General features: G+C 39.0%; 1 protein-coding gene across 1 annotated transcript in view; it reads left to right on the top strand.

The window, feature by feature from the left end:
• CUBN (cubilin) overlaps positions 1 to 21,172 on the top strand; it is a 256,824-nt gene that overhangs the window by 182,729 nt on the left and 52,923 nt on the right. The window contains exons 49-56 of the mRNA XM_032880903.1: positions 2,034 to 2,205; positions 3,267 to 3,473; positions 6,151 to 6,300; positions 8,106 to 8,227; positions 8,783 to 9,008; positions 10,882 to 11,069; positions 16,204 to 16,360; positions 18,521 to 18,670. Coding sequence (XP_032736794.1) covers positions 2,034 to 2,205; positions 3,267 to 3,473; positions 6,151 to 6,300; positions 8,106 to 8,227; positions 8,783 to 9,008; positions 10,882 to 11,069; positions 16,204 to 16,360; positions 18,521 to 18,670 — 1,372 coding nt within the window. The remainder of the gene's footprint in view (positions 1 to 2,033; positions 2,206 to 3,266; positions 3,474 to 6,150; positions 6,301 to 8,105; positions 8,228 to 8,782; positions 9,009 to 10,881; positions 11,070 to 16,203; positions 16,361 to 18,520; positions 18,671 to 21,172) is intronic.

Raw genomic sequence — 21,172 nt, forward strand, 5'->3', positions numbered from 1 at the left:
TTTGTTGAGTTGAGGGGACTTGACCACTTAATTAGGAGAAACTACAAATGTCCTATCTACAGGTCTTTTCTCCTGGGGAAGCTAAAGCTCCAACAATAAATTTCTTTCATGAATTTTCCATATCACATTCTTTTTCTTTGAAATATATATTTTTAGGTTCAATGTTTGTTTTGTTTCTTCTCCACTCTGCTGTAAATAAGGGGATGTGGCTTGCCCTTTGCCCACACTTTATCATTTTAAGAAAGTCTCACAAAAAAGCAGGTGGGGGGAGCAGAGAAAGAGAAAAAGAAAGAAGGAAAAAGGAAAAGAGATAGAAAGAAAGAGAGAGACGAGAGAGATAAAAAGAGAGAAGAAAAGAGGAAGGGAGGGAGGGAGGAGGGAAACTTCCTGGGATCTATAGGTTGAGTGAAGGCAGCTTTAAGTGCACTCCCTCTAGATTAATACTTTATCCAGCTGCCTGAGCATACAATTCCTCCAAACCTGCTGCTTATCTGATTCTGTCCAGAAGGAGAAGAGGCAAAGGTACACCACCCAGCGTGCACTACACTGAGATATGTGCCTGTCCTGAATCTCAAATGCCTACTTCCTATCCCATTGTTTTCTGGGAGTTGTAGTTTCTGACTACAAACATAAGTGGAGGAGGAAAGTGGAAACAGCACTTTGGTTGCCTGGAAAAAGCAGGAGTCGTGTGATAAATGGCTGTCTGAACAACTGTTAGTCACTGTGATGCTTAGATCAGGGCAGACATTGTGCAAGGATAATCGCCATCGATCAGGGTTTCTGACATATTCCATTAGCCTGCAGTTGCTGATAATCCCTTTTGATTCTGGCAATATGTTGCCAGAATATTACTGCTCTCAGTATTATTGAAATTTTGTCATCTTCTGTTTCCTTATACATTACTTCATGGTTTGGAATCAGAGGGATGCTTTAAGTCCAGTTTTATTATCGCTAGGTCTTTGACCTGAAGCAAATTGCATAACCTTTCTGAATTCTATTGTCTTAATCTGGAAAACAGGGATGATATTATGTATCTGAGAGGGTATTGTGCTAATTGAATAAAGTAATACAAGTAGGCTATTAGCAGAGCCTGGCATTTTGCTGTGCTCAGTAAGGGATAGGAGATGCTATGTCTGGTCCTGTGAGTTAGAAGACACAGAGCTCAATTTAATGATCAGTTACAGTAAATTTAAAAGCTCACATCTTTGTTACGGAGTGCATGCTTCTCCTTCATATCTCTTAGTGTCAGATTCTGAATCATTATTTCTAATCATGAGTGATTCAAATCCTTTTTAAAAAAAGAGGAATATCAATTACTCAATTAGTCAATTATTGTTTAGTTACTTCTAGATCTTTCCTGAACTGTGACAACCAGCCATGCAGAAACTCCTTTGGTTTTGCACAGAAGTTGAATAATACTTTGCATCTATTATCACTATGGACATAACTAGAATTATTGTTTAATATTTTGGAGCCAGCTCTACTCTCATCCATTTTTTAAAAAATTCAAATTAATAAGAAAATTGAGAACTATTATATTGATTGGGTTTTTTTTTTTAAGTTCCTTTTCAAGGCATTTTAAACTATTGGAGTTACTATATGCTTCGAGCCCTCAGAGACTAACATTTAAGCCTTCATTCCAAATACCAAAGGTCCCCACACATCAGTAAGAAAAATGGTCCAGCAGTGAACTCTGTGAACTAAGATGTAAACGTGTTGGCCTAATTTACATTTCAAGCACGGTTTCTAGCTATAGACAGTACAGCAGTTTTTCATTTGTCACCACATGGCAGGGGGGCGTTACTGTAATACTTTCATTTTAGTGAAATGACCCAGAGGCCACAACTCAGTAGAATGTGCTCCGGGTGACACGGTGGCTTGTGGCACTGGGCGAGGAGCCCATACTGCTAAGTAATTCATTTTAGCACGGAGTTCCCTTCTGAGGATGCATATCGGGCCTGTGAATATAATCTTCTAGGAAACACTCCGTCAGATGGCCCGCCTGACTGAAGGTTAAACTATTTTTCCAACAGGTCTTCAATGGCATTAGAAGTAACTCACCCCAACTAGAGACACTGTGTAGTAGTGCGAACATGAGCGATGCGATCAAATCTTCAGGAAATACAATGAAAGTTGTGTTTTTCACTGATGGATCCAGGCCCTATGGAGGCTTCAGTGCTTCCTACACATCCAGCGAAGATGCAGGTAATAATGGCAGATGTTGTCATTGTGGGCCCTGCAGGTGACCCACAGCTACTCCCAACAGTGGAGGAGCCATTGATTTTATGTCCCTTCAGAGATCAGATATGGAACCAAGGCAAACATATATAACCAGGTAGAAAGCCCATCCCAGTCAGGATCAAAAAAACCCAAATGTTCCGGTTCAGAAAGCTGCTATTGTGAGTTAAAACTTTAAAAAATGCTGTTGGGAGAGCTTTCAGCTCTATTGCATGTCATGGTGCCATTATATTAGTTGCCCATTCTACAGCTCTTGATCAATTCCTTCGTGCTGAATGAGACCTTCTGCTTAGAAAGTAACTGACTCCTTGAAAGTGACTCATTTAATTGAAGAAAGCCAGATTTTATTGTTTCTTAGTCACCCATCCATATACATATTTTTCGAGTGTAAATGAATGAATGTTCACGTTTGATACAGAGTACTTAAAAATTAAGCAATATATGGCTTTCTGGTCTAAATATTCTCCTATTTTCTGGGTTGGTGCTATTACCTAAGACTTTTAAATTTTAGAAAGAGTAGAACTGAATATGTAAAAAACCTTTACGTTCTTTCACTGATACAAAGAGCATTCATTGCCACGTGAAAAGGAGCAAGTTCATTGCCAGTCCCGTGTTGTGTTATCTGTTTGATCCAATTAAATTGTGGGGTCAAGAGGAGAATTGCTAATGAGAAGCCACTGAGACCACTACTGGAGGTTAGCTATTTCTCTAAATTAAATATTAATGAACAATAGGCTCAAGTTAGGAGAAACTGATGCATAGCCAAACTCCTAAATCCACCTAATCTACCCTACAGGAAAATAAAGAAGCTGTTTATTTTTGTAGGTATTCCCAAACTCACAGAAACTTCCTCCATAGTCTCTGCATGCATGAGCCAGCCCTTTATGCAATCTTAACTTCATCTAGAAAAACAAATCAAAGCAATAAAAATCTCACTACTGTTATTTTAGTTGTTAATGCATTACCTGTATGTTCTGTTATGGTGTGAATTTCACTGTTACATTCCCTGTTGCCTTTTGTTTTCTTAGTGTGTGGTGGGTCCCTTACATATTCCACTAAAGGAAACTTTACTTCTCCGGGCTATAACGGAATCAGTAATTACTCAAGAAACTTAAACTGTGAATGGACTCTCAGCAATCCAAGTCAGGGAAATTCATCCATTTACATTCACTTTGAGGATTTTTACCTGGAAAGTCACCAAGACTGTCAGTTGGATGTCCTTGAGTTCCGAGTGGGTGAGTTCAATCAAAGAACATGTTTTCCTATTTATCTATAGTGCTCTTACACCTGGAGACCACCAACAATGAAGGGACTCAAGTGGCTATAATATTCTGCATAGAATTCAAAAGATCGTTGCTCAGAAAAAGCTGTATTTCTGTGTGTACCCAGCTGAGGTGACATGCCCTGTGAATGGTGAGCGAGATGGAGCAGAGTTTGCAAGTAAACTCAATGTTTCACGTAATGTGAGGCTTACTGAGGAGAGATTTAGCTTATCTGTGTTCTCTCTCTCTTTCTCTCTCTTTTTGAAAGATTTATTTATTTACTTGAGAGAGTGAGAGAGCACGTGGAGGGGAGGTGCAGAGGTGGGGAGAGAGAGAGAGAACCCACGGGGCTTGATTCCATGACGCTGAGATCATGACCTGAGCTGAACTCAAGAGTCAGATGCTTACCCGACTGTGCCACCCAGGCGCCCCTCGTCTGTGTTCTCTTGATGAGTTCAGGTGGTCCTTTCGATGGATCTTCTACTACTCAAGGCTTCTTTCCTCACAGACTGAAAATTAGCATGGTCAGACTGTATCAGTGATTTCCTGAATTTATAGGAATTTTACTTAGAAATCAAAAGCAGCTTTGCAATGTACCAGATGGAGAAGCAGGTAGAAGCTACTTGGGGAATTATCCCCAAAAGAATCAAGTTTGTCTTTATTTTCATGATGGAAGTGGACTGAGGTGTGTTCAGTAAGCCATAGTTCTCCTAAGAATTTTTTTAAAAATCTCCCTTCATAAAAGACGAATCCATTTTAGTTCTTCCTTGTAGTTGAGTCTGGAGTCATGGGCAATCTATCAAATTTCCTCCATTGTTACAGTGGCACTCTTTTCCTGGTTTGAAAAAGAGAAGTAAGGTAATGTTGTAGAGCATCTGTGCTATTTAAGGTTCACTGAGTTCCATGTCACTGCAAAATCTTATTTTAAAGGAGGCTGAAAGCAGCAGACACTAACACAGTGAGCTGGTGGCAATGTTCTAGGGTGGCTATTGAAATTGATGGTGACTTTGAGAACATGGTGGACAGACTTTACAAGGAGAATTTGATAAAGTCTGTGGTCACAGACCAAGGGACACAGCAGGAGAATTATCCGGGCCCTCCTAAGTAGGTGTATCTAAAGAAGACTTATGAAGGAAATGGAAGTTGTAGTTTGAGAGTGTTCTCCATATGATTCTGATAAACCCTCCCCACTGCCACCAGTGTTCAAAACCACTGGCTTAAAATGTCCATCGACTGATGAATGGATAAAGAAGATGTAGTGTAGACATCCATGGAAGATTACTCAGCCACCGAAAAGAATGAAATCTTGCCATTTGCAAAATGTGGATAAAACTGGAGTGTATTATGCTAAGTGAAATAAGTCAGTCAGAGAAAGACAGATGTCATGATTTCACTCATATGCAGAATATAAGAAACAAAACAGATGAACATGGGCGAAGGGAAGGAAAAATAAAATAAAATAAAAACAGAGAGGGAGGCAAACCATAAAAGACTCTCAACAATAGAAAATAAACCGAGGGTTACTGGAGGGGCTAATGAATGGGGAGATTTTCTAAATGGGTGACAGACATTAAGAAGGGCACTTGAGGGACGCCTGGGTGGCTCAGTGGGCGAAGCCGCTGCCTTCGGCTCAGGTCATGATCTCGGGATCCTGGGATCAAGTCCCGCATCGGGCTCTCTGCTCGGTGGGGAGCCTGCTTCCCTCTCTCTCTCTCTCTCTGCCTGTCTCTGTCTACTGTGATCTCTCTCTGTCAAATAAATAAAATAAAATCTTTAAAAAAAATAAAGGCACTTGATATAAAGAGCACTGGGTATTATATGCAACTGCTGAATCTCTAAATTCTACTCCTAAAACCAATACTACACTATATGTTAATTAACTTGAATTTCAATAAAAAGAAAACAAAATACTGGCTTATTGAATTAAGCAGAGCAGTTGTATATCCAATTTCAGTCAGTTAAATGCAATCTTCTCCCTATTCTCACATTTCAGAGAGAGTTAAAGTACTATGTTTTGTTAACTTATAAAATCAATGATATTGGTCTGACAGAATAAATAAAGAGCAGGTTAATTGTGAGCTCTGTAGGTGTTCTATAAAGGTTAATCAAATTACTGTAAAAAGTAATCTTCATAAAAATACTCAGCTCCAAATCTGATAGTTCTTAGCATAAGGACTGAATATCCTATTCATTACAGTTGATTAAATGCAGTAAAGAAATCATTAAAATTTTAGATAATTATCACTTTTATCTTGATGATATATTTTATCACTGTTGGCATTACATTTTTTACTCCCTAAGAAAGGCACATCCAAATTTTTTTTTTAATTAATCGTATCTCTGTTTAGGTATGCCAAAATAATTATGAAAACACAAATTGGAACAAAATGTCCCCACAATAGAGAAAGATGCCTATACTAAAAAAAATGTGGTTTTTTTGTTTGTTTTTTACCCTGTTGGAGGGACTCTTTCTTTTGCCGTTGACAAAGACAAAAAGGAACCTTGTGAAATATCTGCTACTAAATCAGAATTCCAATGTGCATTAATAAATACCTTGAAATGTTCTTTATGATTTTTTCCTACTAAATTCATTGAATATATTTCCCAAAAGCTATATAAGTAATGGCATTTGGTGTGCTATTTGTTTCAGGTAATGCTGATGGACCTCTGATGTGGAGGCTTTGTGGACCTTCAAAACCTATAGTGCCCCTGGTTACACCTTATTCTCAGGTATGGATACACTTTGTCACCAATGAACGCGTAGAACATGTTGGATTCCATGCGGAGTATTCTTTTACAGGTAAGACTTGTGATTAAACTCTCAAACTCTGTCAATATAATAGATAATAATCTTTCCCATAAAGATCTCACATGTATTGTGTTAGATTCACCTCTAGGTAGCTGTAAATTTTGTTGCTGATGTCAAGGAGATGTTCTAAATTACCTCTTCTAATTGGTTGTTGCCGAAATCCAGGAATTCTAAAATTTTTATACATTGATCTCTAACCCAGAGATTTTGCTATACTCTTAATTAGTTTTGGCATTTTGTCTGTAGATTATCTTTGGTTTTCTGAATAAACAATCATATCTTCTGCAAATGATAATATTTTTGTTCTCTCAGCCTCAAAATTCTCTTTTTCTTGTCTTATTTCAGTGACTAGGTCACCTTCATGTCAAATGGAAGGGATGACCTTCATGTGACTGCCTGTGACTCTTCATTGTTAAATAGATTGATTTCTCTTAGGGTTTTCAATAAATACTTCTTATCAGATTAAAGAAAGTCCCTTCAATTGTTAGCGTACAGGTTTTTTTTATTCTGAATGGATGTAAGATTTTATCAAATGATTTCTCTCCATCTGTTGCAATGATTCAGTTCTCCTCCTTTAATATATTAATATGACAAACTATATATTGAAAGACTTTTCTCTTGTTAAGCCTCTTTTAATTTCCAAGATAAATCCTACTTGAGTGTTTTGAACATATTACTAGATATTATTTGCTAATGTTTCATTTTGGATTTGCATCTGTGACATTCAGTTTGTATCTGAAAATTCACTCCAAGACAGCACTTCTCTTTTCTGCTTCTCTGGACCATCAGAATTTTTCTAGTCCCTCTCACTAATATGGCAGTTCTTTTAGACCTGCGATATTGTATAGAAGTCTCAACTCCAGCCCTTCCTTATGTGTGGGTCCAAGACCATATGTTCTCCCACATGGTCATCAAGACCTCAGATGCTGACCTCTGGGGCCCACATCTTGGTTCTACATCCTTTCAGACTGACATAGTCTCAGTTTGAGATTACCCCTCAGAATTTGAGTATACTTATTTTTTTTTTAGATTTTGGAAATCCTTTTTTTCTTTTTCTATGAAGTTTGGCTATGAATCAATATATATTTTGGTTATGGTTCTATCAAATATTTCTTTGTGTTATAATCAAATGGTTGATTGGGAGAGGGAGTAAGATTGATCAACCATCTTGCTGGTTGATTTTTCTTTATTGGATTGAAAGAAGAGAGCCAGGCTTCAGGAAGCAGTATTATTCACGTGGAAAATCAGACAATCTTACACTTTAAAGATATATCTGTTCTTCAACTTGCTATGCTGATGTGTACTTTGATAGCTGACTATAGACACAAGTGCTTCTCATCACATGACAAATTCTTTAGTTATGGTATGGACCATATTCTTCAAGCTTGTATTTATTTTTATTGGCCCTTTTTTTGTTTTGTTTTGTTTTGCTTTCAAGAAAGGCAGCATTATTTACTTTGTCCCTAGTCAGAGTGTCAGTTATATGCACATCTAATTATTCTCCATTTGTGGTACAGATCATCTTCCTTCTTTATCCTAAACATGATCCTGTCTTCCCTGCGTGATTCTTTTTAATTCACACTATATGAGATTCTGTTTATTTCTAATCTTCTATCCAGTTTTACTTTGCATTTAACACTTTCATCTATTTATTCATTGACTGCTTTTTTAAAATCATAAAGGATGATGGCTGTAAGATCTACTTCCTTTGGCCTTGCAGAGGTTTTCTTTTTTTGGTTTGTTTGTTTTGTTTTCCTATATTTTATATCTTAAATAAGGTTAAAATCTTATTTTAGACTGTGGTGGAATACAGCTGGGTGAGAGCGGAGTTATCACAAGCCCCAACTATCCAGCCTCTTATGATAGCTTGACCCATTGTTCCTGGTTGTTGGAAGCCCCACAAGGCCATACCATCACCGTGAGTTCTGATTTTGTTCTAGAACAAAAATACCATGTCCTCTGTGGAAACAGAGTTCTTCTAATAAGCAAGCAATTAGAATAGGCTTTGACCCTGTGATCATTTCATTTTCTCCCCAAAATCTCATTAGAGTACAGACATCTACAAGTATCCAGCAACTGAAGAAATCTCTTTTACAAGCATAGGAGAAGATATAGATAGATATAGATATAGATATAGATATAGATATAGATATAGATATAGTTATGAGATATTCTTATCCAGGAGAGAATTGTAATCACATTCTCGATATGAGTTGCCATCCCATCCCACTGGACCGAAGAGGTTCCTCCTAGTGATTCCAGTTCCAGGAAAATTTTCTCCTCTCAAAATTTCCAATAGAATCCCCAATAAGGAAAAAGAGAGGAGGGCAGGGGAAAGGTAAATAAGAAACATATATATAAAATTATGTAAATTAAAACAAAGTAAAAGGGTTTGTGAGGACCTTATCTAACTTTAGGTAGCTCATCTCACTTACCACTCAAGGTACCTCATTGTCTCTTTTCTCTCCTGCAGCTAACATTTAGTGACTTTGATATTGAAGCCCATGCAATCTGTGTTTGGGACTCTGTCACTGTCAGGAACGGTGGTTCTCCTGGATCACCCATAATAGGACAATACTGTGGAAGTTCAAACCCCAGGACAATCCAGTCTGGTTCCAACCAGCTGGTGGTGATTTTTAATTCGGACCATTCAGTGGAAAATGGTGGATTTTATGCCACATGGAACACACAGACTTTAGGTAAAAGAAACATTCTGTGTACTTTTTAAATTGATGTGTTTTTAAAAATTTATTAATAATTTAGTAAGTATGCATTTTATATCTACTCTCTGTTAGACTCAACTCGGGCTGTTTACACATGTCATCTCATGTAGCAACTTCATAAGGAAGATGCTATATCATACATGTTTTCTCCATTTTATGTGAATGGAAACTGGAGACAAATGGGTGGATAGTTTTCCCAGTCATGGAGCTAGTCATTGGTAGAGTCAGGATTTGAATAAAGATAGTGGGGCCCAGAAACTCTGATCTTTACACTTCACTATGTTGCCTACATAGGCAAAAGGGCTTGGCATAACCAGAGAATCAAAATTAATAGAATCACAAGTAGTTCAGAATATTTGGATCTTAGAGGCAGAATGCTGAGTGGTAATCCGAAAGCAAGAAGTTAAGTGGTGCATATCATGAGAGCCCTGTCTTCTATATTGTCCCTTGGGTAATGCAGAGCCATTGAAGAGTTTTGAGCAGCAAAATGGCAAGATTTGTGACTTAGAATGAGTGCCCTGTAGGTGGCAAAGTATAATAGATTTGATTTCAAAAGGGTAGTATTTTGTGCATATAAAATATAAACCTCATGGAAATTCCCAGAAAATAAAAGAAGTTGCACTGGACGGGTGCCAGGTGGCTAAGTTGGTTAAGCATCTGCCTTTGGCTCAGGTCACTATCCTAGGATCTTGGGATCAAGCCCTGCATCAGGCTCCTTGCTCAGCGGGGAGCCTGATTCTCTCTCTCCCTATCCCCTCCCCCTGCTTGTGTGTGCATGCTCGCTCTCTCTCTCACAAATAAATAAAATCTTAAAAAAAAAAAATTGCACTGCATACTATAGTCAGGATTTCTTTAAAGCCTTGCAGTATCACACAGGGTAATTCTTTTTAGGAGAGTCCAAGTTTATTATGAAGGTTTTTGTGGAAGGAGTCAAGCTTTCTCTCATTAAACCACTGGTTGCTGTTGAATGGAGGGTAGTTTTAGGTGAACCATTAGTTTTCCAAGGGTTTAGAAGCAAAAGATACAAGAATACTCTTTGATTTAACTTCATTTTGTTTTGAGTTCATAGTTTTCCTTTTGTCATCTCTTAAGTACATTTTTTAAAAGATTTTATTTATTTGTCAGAGAGAGAGAGAGTGAGTCCAGGTAGAGGGAAGGGCAGGCAGAGGGAGAAGCAGACTTCCCTCTGAGCAGGGAGCACTCAGTCCTAGGACCTGGGGATCATGACCTGAGCTGAAGGCAGATGCTGAACCAACTGAGCCACCCAGGTGTCCTTCTTAAGTACATATTTTAATAGTATAAAATAATTTGATATTTTCTTTCTTTCAATTTATGCCATTTATTTTCATCTGTCAGAGTGTCAGTATGAATGAATCAGACTGTGTAATGGAAGAATTTTCTCCACCTCAAAATCATTTTCTCTAGTCCTGTATGTTAGAGTAAAATTGCCAATGAGTGTAGACTTATATTCTCATGTATTCACAGTAAAATAAAATACAGAACTTGGGATTGCTGGTTCACAAATACTATAGCTTCAAGGGGAGTAAAAAATATTGTCATTGTTTGAAAATAGAATAGAAGTCTGTCCTCTTTATGGCATGAATTAGTGTCCTCGGGTGAGTTCAGCATAAATGCAACAAAACATAAACAGCCAAATTTCTCTGGATTCAGTTCACCTCACATTTGTTCAGAGTTCTTGTGGTAGCCTGCCCCGGAGGCCGGTGACTCCTGTGTAAGGAAAAAGAACCTGAAATCTCACATTTAGAAACGTGTCTCCTTTGGAAATCTTGGGCTACGAAAGTAGTTATTTTCCTCTCAAATTAATAACTTTTCTATGACAACTTCTCAGGTTGTGGGGGAATACTTCATTCAGATAATGGTATAATCAGATCCCCTCACTGGCCTCAGAATTTTCCTGAGAACAGCAGATGCTCCTGGACCGTCATTACTCACGAAAGCAAACAGTTGGAGATCAGCTTCGACAACAACTTCCTAATCCCCAGTGGTGATGGACAATGTCAGACCAGTTTCGTGAAGGTGAGCATGCTTGTTCCTTTAATTGGAGCTGAGCTGGTTTTGTGAACATAAACATTTAGACCAGAAATGACTCATTGCTTCTCCAAGTAAGTAAAGGGCAATTTTCTTGCTTGGATTTCTTGAATAAAAATGTGAGAAATCTCAACTATTAGGAGTTAAAACTTGAACCACAACACACATACTGCCCTGTGACTTTTCATTTGCTGGTATGTAGGCAAAGTAACCTAATTAAGGAGATTGTTTTCTGGCCTTATTAAATTGTCATGCATACTTAGGGTTCTTCCTTTCTGTGGAAACTGAAGAGGGAAGGCCAGATTTTTTTTGTTGTTTTCTTTCTTCCTTTCTTTCTTTCTTTCTTTCTTTCTTTCTTTCTTTCTTTCTTTCTTTCTTTCTTTCTTTCTTCTTTCTTTTTGTATTTCTTTTCTAGTAGATCCTCAAAGACAAAAGAAACGTAAGGTCCCGTTACCAGCAACACTTAGAGAATGCTATGAAAATTACAGAAGGCTAGAGGGGTGGTTAGTGCCAGCCTCCACAGCAGGCCTCAAGAGCCCACAAGCTGAAAAGAACGTTTTACTCGTGTAAAATTATGGCAGTGGGACAGTCAGTAAGGCTCTCTTTCTCTAAAATGGCAAATACTGCTTATGTGACACCGACCTCACTTCTCTGACTTCTGACTGTAATGGCCGTATGATAATTCATTCTGACTCTGCTATTCGGATCTCATATGTAATATATCTCCAAGAGCTCTTTCCACATTTAAGTGGAAAAGACATTGGCCTTAAGTTCACATTAGCCTGGACTCCATCCATATCTCTTGCACTTACCACCTGCATTTTCCTCTGTGAGCTAATTAAACATTTGGACTTAACTTCTTAACCATAAAACAAAGAGAACAATTTGTCCACTAGTAGGACTGTTTTAAGCATTAGAGGTAATATGATATAATAACACAAATAGTGCTCAGTACTTGGAATATAAAACCGCCTAATGAATAGTAGCGGCATTTTACCATTGATGTTATTATTGTATATCATCTTTGAGATTATGTTTTATATCTAATGGATCCATGCTTACTAGGTGAATAAAAATCCCATACTTTTATAAAATATGTGTCTAATGGGACACATCTAATACAACTCTTCCTAATGGCTTTTTTTTCATGAAGCAAATGAACTCTCTCACGGACTCTCTCTCATAGACTGAGTAAACTTCAAATGTATAGATGTATGTAAAGCCTGGCAAGTTCATCAGTTGTACAAATGGAATCTGAAAAGTTATTGAGGCCCATTTCTCCTATCGATCGAGTAGGAATCCCTCTAACATCTGCCCAAGCCAACACAACTGGCAGGTGAGGTCCATTTGGAGCCTGCCCAAACTAAATGGCCTAGGAAGCACTCTTCCTCTGCCAGGCCTGAGCCTCCTGATTCTGCCAGGAGACACTGAAGAGGACAGAACAGCAAGAGGGTCCAGCTCCAGCAAGCAAGCTCACACCTTATACAAAACTTAACTCAAAATAGATCACACCCTAAAATGTAAGGTATGCACTTTTAGGGGAAAATAAATAGCCCAAAATTGTTAAAACCTAGAGATGGATGAGTATTTCTCAGACTAAACATCTAAAGAATGATTCATAAAAAGAAAGATTGATAAATCTTACTTCCTCAAAATTAAAAATCTTTTAATCTGTGAAAGCCTATGTGAAGAGGATGGAAAGACAAGCCACAGACTGGGAGAAAAGATGTACAAACCACCTCTCTGACAATAGGCTACAATCTAGAATACATACAGAATAGTCAAAACCAACAGTAAAAATACAAAGACTCCAACTGTAATATGGGGAAAAGATTTGAACAGATATTTCACCAAAGAGGATATATAGCATGGTAAATAGACAATGAAAAGACGTTCAACATCACTAGCCATTAGGAAAACTGAGAATTAAAAAAACCACAATCAGAGATCACTACACACCTATCATAAGACCAAATCCTGGCAAGGTTGTGCAGAAGCTGTATCACTTACTCATTGCTAGTGGGAATGGGTACAGCCACTCTGAAAATGGTTCAGCAGTTTCTTATAAAACTAAATATGCACTTTCCATAAGATCTAGCAATTGCCCTCTTAGACACTTATCCCAGAGTAAAGAAAATTATGTTGTCATAAAAACCCATATACAAATGTTGATAGCAGCTTTATTTGTTGGTAGCCCAAAACTGAATTCAGGGCACATGTCCTTGAACAGGTGAATGGTTAAACTAACTAGCACACACCTACCAGGGAATGCAAGTCCTCAGTAAAATCAAACCAACCCTTAACAGACCAACCATTTGGATAAATCACCAGGGAATCACACCGAGTGAAAACAACTGATACCCAAAGGTGACCTAGTCTCTTGTTCCACTTATGTAACATTTTTGAAATCACAATAGTTAGAAATGGAGGACAGCCATAGTTTACAAAGATGGGGGTATGGGAATGAATTGTGTATGATTATAAAAAGGGCAACTCTAGGGACCCTTATGGTGTAGGGACTCTTCCTCATCTTGAACCTGGTGGCAGATAACTAAATACACACACACCCACACACATGAGTATAAGTAAAACTGAGCAATCGAGTAAGATCAGTGGACTGCAGTAGTGCCAACATCTTGGTCATGTTATCATACTATAATTTGGCAAGATGTCAATCTTGGGGGACACTGGGGAATGTGTGCAAGGGATTTCTCTAGATGATACCTTACAACTGCCTGTGAATCTGTAGGTATCTTAATAAGCAATATATATATATTTTTAAGTTGAATGATAAAACATCATGTGCAGCCAGGCTGAATTACACAAAACCTTAAGAAAAGCCAGAAAGTTTTTGACTTAATGACAACTTCATGGCATTCTTTGGTCCAATATGGTTTTGATGAGTCCTGGGTTATATAGGCAATGAAACGAGCTCTTGAGTGACAAGGCAGCAGGAAATATTGACTAACCCTTCACCATTATTATCATTACAACACTTATGTTCCTGGGCCAAAAGGTAGGATATCGGATCCATAATTAATGACTTCAGGAAGTTCTTGAAGTTCTTAATTAAAGCACTTGAGATTCTTTATTAAAAGTTCTAGCTGTCACTTCGCCTTTACAGTAACGTTGTATGCAGACATCTATCTCTCAGTAAGGCAACTGTATAATTTTTAAAAATCTGAATAGAAAATTTCTGTAAAGTACTTTCCTGGATAGTTAAGACGATGGAGGAGGGGAGGGACGACTTAAAGGAGATAATACTGCAATTTGGAAGTATGTGTTTCTTTCCTAAGAACTTTTTGATTTTAGCTATTTGACTGAATATCCGTGCCTTTGTTCTTAGTAGCTCCCGTGACAGAGCCCTCCTATATCTAATAAATGACAAACATCATTCGACTTCAGTAATATAACTAACAGCTGGATGCCCAGTGTTTGAAAATCACTGGAAATGACAGGGCTTGAAAGACTGAGAAATAGTAAATCAGCACTATCTAGGAATCAGTGCCATTTCACACCTCTTCTTGTAGACTGATCTGCCCACAGAAATGTTTTTAATGGCTTGTTATTTTATTGCTTTCTTTGAGGAATATTCTTAAAAGTGATATGGTCAAATGAGAAATTTCACAGAATTTGATGTGAAGAAAATGTGGAGTAGGCAAGTAAGACTAGTCCAAACCCATTTAATCTTCTTAGGCTAGTGAAGAAGTCGGGGGTGAGGATGGGGCTCTTTCTGTGCATCAAAGGATGTTTAGAGTTTCACTGGCCCCTACCCACTACATGCCGCCCCGCACACCAAATATTGCCATCAAAATGCCTCCAGACACTGCCAAATGTCCCTTAGGGAAGGCACGATTGCTCCTTGTGGAGACTCACTCAAATGCCTGGGTCTTCCCTGGTAAAATCTGTTGAGTGGTCTCTTCGCCCCAGTCATGTGTATGTATTCCCTTCCTACCCATATTTTCCTCAAGTGATTCCACGCTGTAGAGGCGGTGATCTCATGCCTGAACGGCTGCAAAATTCTCCTGGCTGATCTCCCAGCCGCCTCCCATTTCTTCCTATTGTCCCCATTGCACTGATTTCCAAAACCAAGTATCCCAGAGCCCGAAGCTTTCCGGTGGCCCCTCACCATTTCAGGATGGTTCTCAGATCTCTAAAATGCCCTGAGGCTCCAGGCTGGCAGGGACTCTGCAACCTCCCTGGCAATGGACTCAGTTCCCACTCCACCCTTTGCAGTAGCCCTGCCTCTTCCTGCCACAGGAGCTTCCTCAGGCAGCCATCCCTGCCCAGACCGGAAAAGCCCCTTGTTATGCTCTCTCCATAGAGAGCTCCGATACTGCTCCTTTCCTAGTTGGAACTCTGCATTTAAATTTGTGATTTTATGAGTAACATTTTTCCCTGAGGATCGGCTTGATGTGGAATTCTAATGCCCACAGTTCTTTCCTCAGCAACTACTTTTCAAATGGGTATATGAGTTAATTCTTTTAAAGTGGCCAGACCAATTAAATGACAGCCTGGGAGTTGCCAACCCAGTTTTCAGTAAATAGCACACCGTGGCTGAATCTCATCCTTTCTCCAAAATGAACGCTGCCAGAGGTCTTCTGCGATTTATTCCAATTCATGCTAAGTACATGTCTTCTGGGAATTCATGTCCATTTTCCTCATGCTCTGCAAATACTTTGACTTCCATGGGTTTCTTCTTGGTAAATGTTATCCAGTGGCGACCCACCGTGTGCCATTCCCCCCTGGACGAAGTGTGAGCCTCACAGGAGCCCACATCTCTGCTCAGCCTCCCTTCATGCCTCATAATCTGCGTTAGTCAGATCGGGCCAAGGAGGAGAAAGTAGGAGGAAAATGAGTGGTGGTTGATTTCTCTTAGTCACTGCCTAGCTATACAAAAATGAGCACAGTCTCCTTGGAAGAGTCAGGAATGGAAGATGCTGTTAAAAAGCAGCTTAAAAACACTATTCTCAAAAGAAAATATCACCGATTTGCATGCGTTTTATTTGCTATTGTGTTTAGGTCCATATACATCCGAGTTCCATTATTTTCCAGCCTAAGCACATTTAAGTGTGGACAGGGGAACTCCTCAAGCATTAAGTCATGTTTGTGGCTCTGCTAGGTGTGGGCGGGGACTGAGGAAGTCGACGACGCCTTGTTAGCCACCAGCTGTGGGAGCAGGGCTCCCGCGTCCATCCTCACACCAAGAAATGCGTTCACGGCTGTGTTCCAGTCTCAGGAAACCCCGGCTCAGGGCTTCTCTGCATCCTTTGTGAGCCGTAAGTAGCCCCCAAAACCCCAGCGGGAGGTCCTTGAGAGGGTGGGGCTGCCACAGGACGGCTTGCGGGGTGAGGGTGGGGGTGGGGGTGCGGTGCCAGGGTTGGTTGGAACTGGGGGCCCCAGGGGGAGAGCGGGGGCCAGTCACCTGATCCCCAGAGTACACCCTTCCTTCAAAAAGCAGTGAGAGTGGAACCGAATTAAATGACAGGCCAATTGAGAGATGACATAGAAGGCTTGAGTGCCCCTGGTGGACATCGAAAACTGAGCCTAAAACCCAGAGTGGGCAGGAAGTAGGCAGAAGCCCAAGAGGCTGGTAATTAGTAGGTGATCAGAGTGGCGGGTGAGCAGCACCTTGACCTTCCCCATAGAAATCAGAGCCCACTGATTCATTGTCAGGCCTCACTCCACTCCCCTGAAACTCACTCAGTTTCCACAGGTGAGGCCTTCCATGTGTTTGCGCTCATCCAGATGATTCTGCATGGGAGTCGACTTTGGGAGCCACTTTCTCCAGGATTTTCTCTTCCTTCTCCAGTTACTGCTCACAGACTAGATTTGTGGGGAATGGAGCAGGTTTCAGGTCTGAGAAGCAATGATGCGTGCCTGTTGGCTGAGTTCAGTCAAGTAGCCACTCATTTGCAAACTGCTGTTTATGAAAAAGTCTCATGAAAGGAATTAGAGAAAGTGATGCGGTGAATAGGTGTTTCAGACTCGAATGAAGGACGGGGTGGCGGAAAGGGAAGAAGGAAAGGCCAGCCCAGGCCTAATGCCAGGTCCTCCATCGCTGGGTTCCTGTGTGTGTATATGTGTTCATAATTGTGTGTTCTGATATCAGTTTATAAGGATATTGACATTTTCCTCTGTGATAGGTCAGGGAGTGATATGGATTAACTAGTTATTGGTTATATGAAAACAAATGTTATTTTAGTGGTAATGATGTGAAATGTTGGGGCTTGGGAGCTAATGGTCAAGAGAGAATTCTTGAGATGTCTTCGGTGGAAAAAAAGTTATTTTATTAAAGCACGGGGACAGGACCCGTGGGCAGAAGGAGCTGCATTGAGGTTGTAAGGTAAGGGGTGACGGTTATGTAATTTCAAGTTGGAAGGGAGTTAGGGATAGCAGAGGTCTCTAAGGAATTTGGAAGCAAGGTTTCCAGGACCTTGAGGAGTCATTTATTACTGACCTTAGTCATGAAACCCTTCAGCTATCTATCAGTGGGCCATATGTTTGGAGAGTGATTGCTAACATATATCTTGGGGATGGGGAGAGATAAAGGGATGTTTCCAAATGGATTTTCATATATTAAAGAAGACTTACAGGATCCCGGAGGGCCAGCTAATGTCAAACTAAGGTGTTTTTTTGCCTCTAGCAAAGTATTAACATTGAGGCAGCTGAGTTCCTGGAGGAAGGTCACTCTGTCTCAAGTACTTGTCAGTGGGCTGCAAGTTGGAAGGAAGTTTCATTTTTTTCCTACATTTCTTTTGCCTTTATTCTCCACATCAGTAAGAGGATGATTCTCTATTTCTGACACCAGGGAATCATTTGATAAGAACTGACATGAGTAAATTCAACATTTTTAAAAACAGTTTGTTTTTTTTTGGCCAGATTATAATACTAATGAGAATACATAGTTTTCTAATATTATCATAAGATAGTTTAAAGTCGTTAAGTGGCAGGCAGTTGGGTGGCTCAAAGTCAGTACAGCATGCGTCTCTTGATCTTGGTCTTGGTCATGAGTTCAGGCCCCACATTGGGCATGGAGCCTAGATAAAAACAAAAACGAAAACCCATTAAGCGGAACTCACCAGAAACAAATGATTTAATCTGTTTTATCTCTTTATCTACATGAACCATATTCAGTCTTTGCTCAGCTTTCCTTTCCATATTATCTTCAGAATAAATGGCAATGAGTTTGTGGTAAAGTTTCTACTACTTAGCCCAAAACTCTGCAACATATTCTAAAACATAAAGAATGTTCTCATTTTGTGTGTATGTTTATTTTAAAATCAGAGCTCCATCCCCTTAGTTACTGTTTCTTCCTGTTGGAGTAGCTCAGGGAATATGTCTCTAGAGAATTTGAGTGAGTTTTTTCCTCACTGATAAGAAGAAGATACTACACATGAGAACAATTGTTCTGATAATGCCCTTTTCTTCCCATGTAGGATGTGGAGGTAATTTCACGAACCCTTCAGGTTACATCCTTTCTCCAAACTACCCAAAGCAATATGACAACAACATGAATTGCACCTACTTCATAGAGGCTGGTCCTTTGTCCCTGGTCCTCCTGACTTTTGAGTCTTTCCGTTTGGAAGGTAAGTTTATTCTTAGGTAAATTATAATTGATTCTCTCTTTTTAAGATTTATTTGTTTGTTTCAGAGAGACAGAGAGAGTAGGACCGGGAGGGGAAGAGGGAGAGGGGAGAGAGAATCTCAAACAGATTCTGAACTGAGCCCACATCCTGATGTGGGTCTCAGTCTCATGCTGGAGATCATGGCCCAAGCTGAAATCAAGAGTCGAACGCCAATGGACTGCACAATCCAGGCGCCCCGACAACTGATTCTTAATGAATGAATGAGTGATAAGTGAGGCAGAGGTATTGTAAAATCGCCATTTGAAGAAAATATTTAAAATGTCACAGAGTATTTTTGATGTACACTTGATTAAAATTCCATCCAATGTTTTAAAAACATGTATACCATTCTACATATTCCATCCAGAAATGAGAAAGTAATGTAAGAGCTTTAAGAACACAAGCATCATGTAAATTGCTTAAAGGAAAAAAGTCTGGAAGGTATTACATGTTAATAATTGTTTTCAATGTATTCATTTGTGCTTTGTGCATACACACACCCACATGCATGTGTAAACACCAAACACTAACAAGAGAAACTATCTTACTCAGTCAAAGTAGGTGCTCAATAAATGTTGAAAGAATGAATAAATGAATATAATTAATAAATACACTCTAGTTTGATTCAATATTACCATGGGATCCCTTTCACCTCACCTCCTTTCTGTCTTTGATCTTCAACAATCCCATAGGGATTGTGAACCCCCTAACCACAAGTGTCCCTTTGGGTTCATCCCATAGCTCCAGGAAATGGGATATTGTCAAAGGGGATTGTAAGCCTGTTTGTTTGGGCTGGCTCTGACCGCAATAGACAAAACTTGATGTTTTGTAGCTGCTGGGACACAGTTTAGAAAAAACATCTCTTCAAGTAGATGGGTATTTTTTACCATTCAGTCATATTAATATTTTTTACAAATTAATTTTCCATTTCTAAATTATGCTTAGTTTCTAAATTTGTCAAGCTACCTCTGCATAATCAAAATTTATTTCTCTTTGGGTTGGGTCTCCCTTGCCAGTGAAAAGTTACAGTTAGCAAAATTTCCTACAGTATGCAGCATTTAGAAAATTTATGTTTCATGAAAATAGGAATGACATGTCAGTACTCACACACTGATAAATCATACAAAGCCTCTCTCACCTTTTCCTTTTTCTGTGACCTCCTTTTCCTACATCTCTACAAGTTGAAATTTTGGCACATGTGTTAGCTAAAATGCCAAGTATGAACCGATATATGTCACTATAAAAATGGAACATGAAGTAAAATACATCTTTTCAGTTTTTGCTTGTACAAAATCCCAGTAATATAAAAATGCATTCACAATATATAAAGTTTTGGGGGAAGGTAAAACAGTTTATCTAAAATGATCCAATGTTATATTTAAGAAAAATACATGCATAAGGCTATTAAGCATTACTGTAAAAATTGTTACCCCATACATAGGTTTATAGGTGATATGTATTTTCTTTATACCTCTTCTATTATCTTTTTAATCAGGGAAAAGTTATCTTAATGATAGGAAGAAAGGATGTGACTTGGACTGTGCATTTGTTCTCATTAAATTACATAAACACAAGAATGTCTCATTAAATTACATAAACACAATATCATTTAGGCTAAAAAAGGAGATGTTGGTAAATACACTACATAACATAGCCACAGAAAACATTGCTAATACCAATGGTGTACGTATTATTACAAAGGAACCTAAACTGACCGAAACAGTAGCTCCTGAGTTCAGCTGACCAGGTGGGATTAAGGGGCAAGCATACTCTGGTGGAACACTGGGTGTGGGGAGTGGTGGGAGAGAGCACAATGTTTTAGGATGGATCTTGCTGCCAGGTCAGCCATGTACTAGTCATGTGACTTTGTGCAAATTAATCTTTCACAATCACTTGAATTTTTAAAAATACAGAATAGTAGTTACAGTATTTATAAAAGTCAGATCATGCTTGTAGAAGCCTATTTTATGAATTGTCATTCATGAATGCCCACTGTTTTGTTATTTTTGCTGCCACCAGTCAGGATCTCCAGACACACCCTTACTTATGTTGCCTGCAAACAGGTGCTTAGTTTCTCCAGATTGAGGTATTCCAGATTGGCTAACCCTAACTCAGTTGAAGAGCTGATTTTTTTTAATAAGATGATAACTTTCTAATAATGTCTTGTGACAATTCCAGTGTTAAAGGTACTCAGCATGTTTAAGTGAGTAATTTCTAGCTATAGAGTAATTGGATTATGATGATTCTCAAAAAAAGACAACATTAATCAGATTTATCTTATAATGAGATTCTTATCACTAATCAGACCAACGCTGATGTTCACTGAATACTTTTAACAAACTAGAGATTTATTTGCTACAGTGAAAATAACCTTCTGCCCCTTCTAAAGTGAGCCTGAGGAATTGATCTTCAGGATGTTGTAATAAGACTGAAAATTGTTCCCAAGAAAAACTCAGTTTTTCG

This window comes from Lontra canadensis, unplaced genomic scaffold (genome assembly GCF_010015895.1).
Source record: "Lontra canadensis isolate GAN:19392208 unplaced genomic scaffold, GSC_riverotter_1.0 scaffold72, whole genome shotgun sequence".
NCBI classification, from domain to species: domain Eukaryota; kingdom Metazoa; phylum Chordata; class Mammalia; order Carnivora; family Mustelidae; genus Lontra; species Lontra canadensis.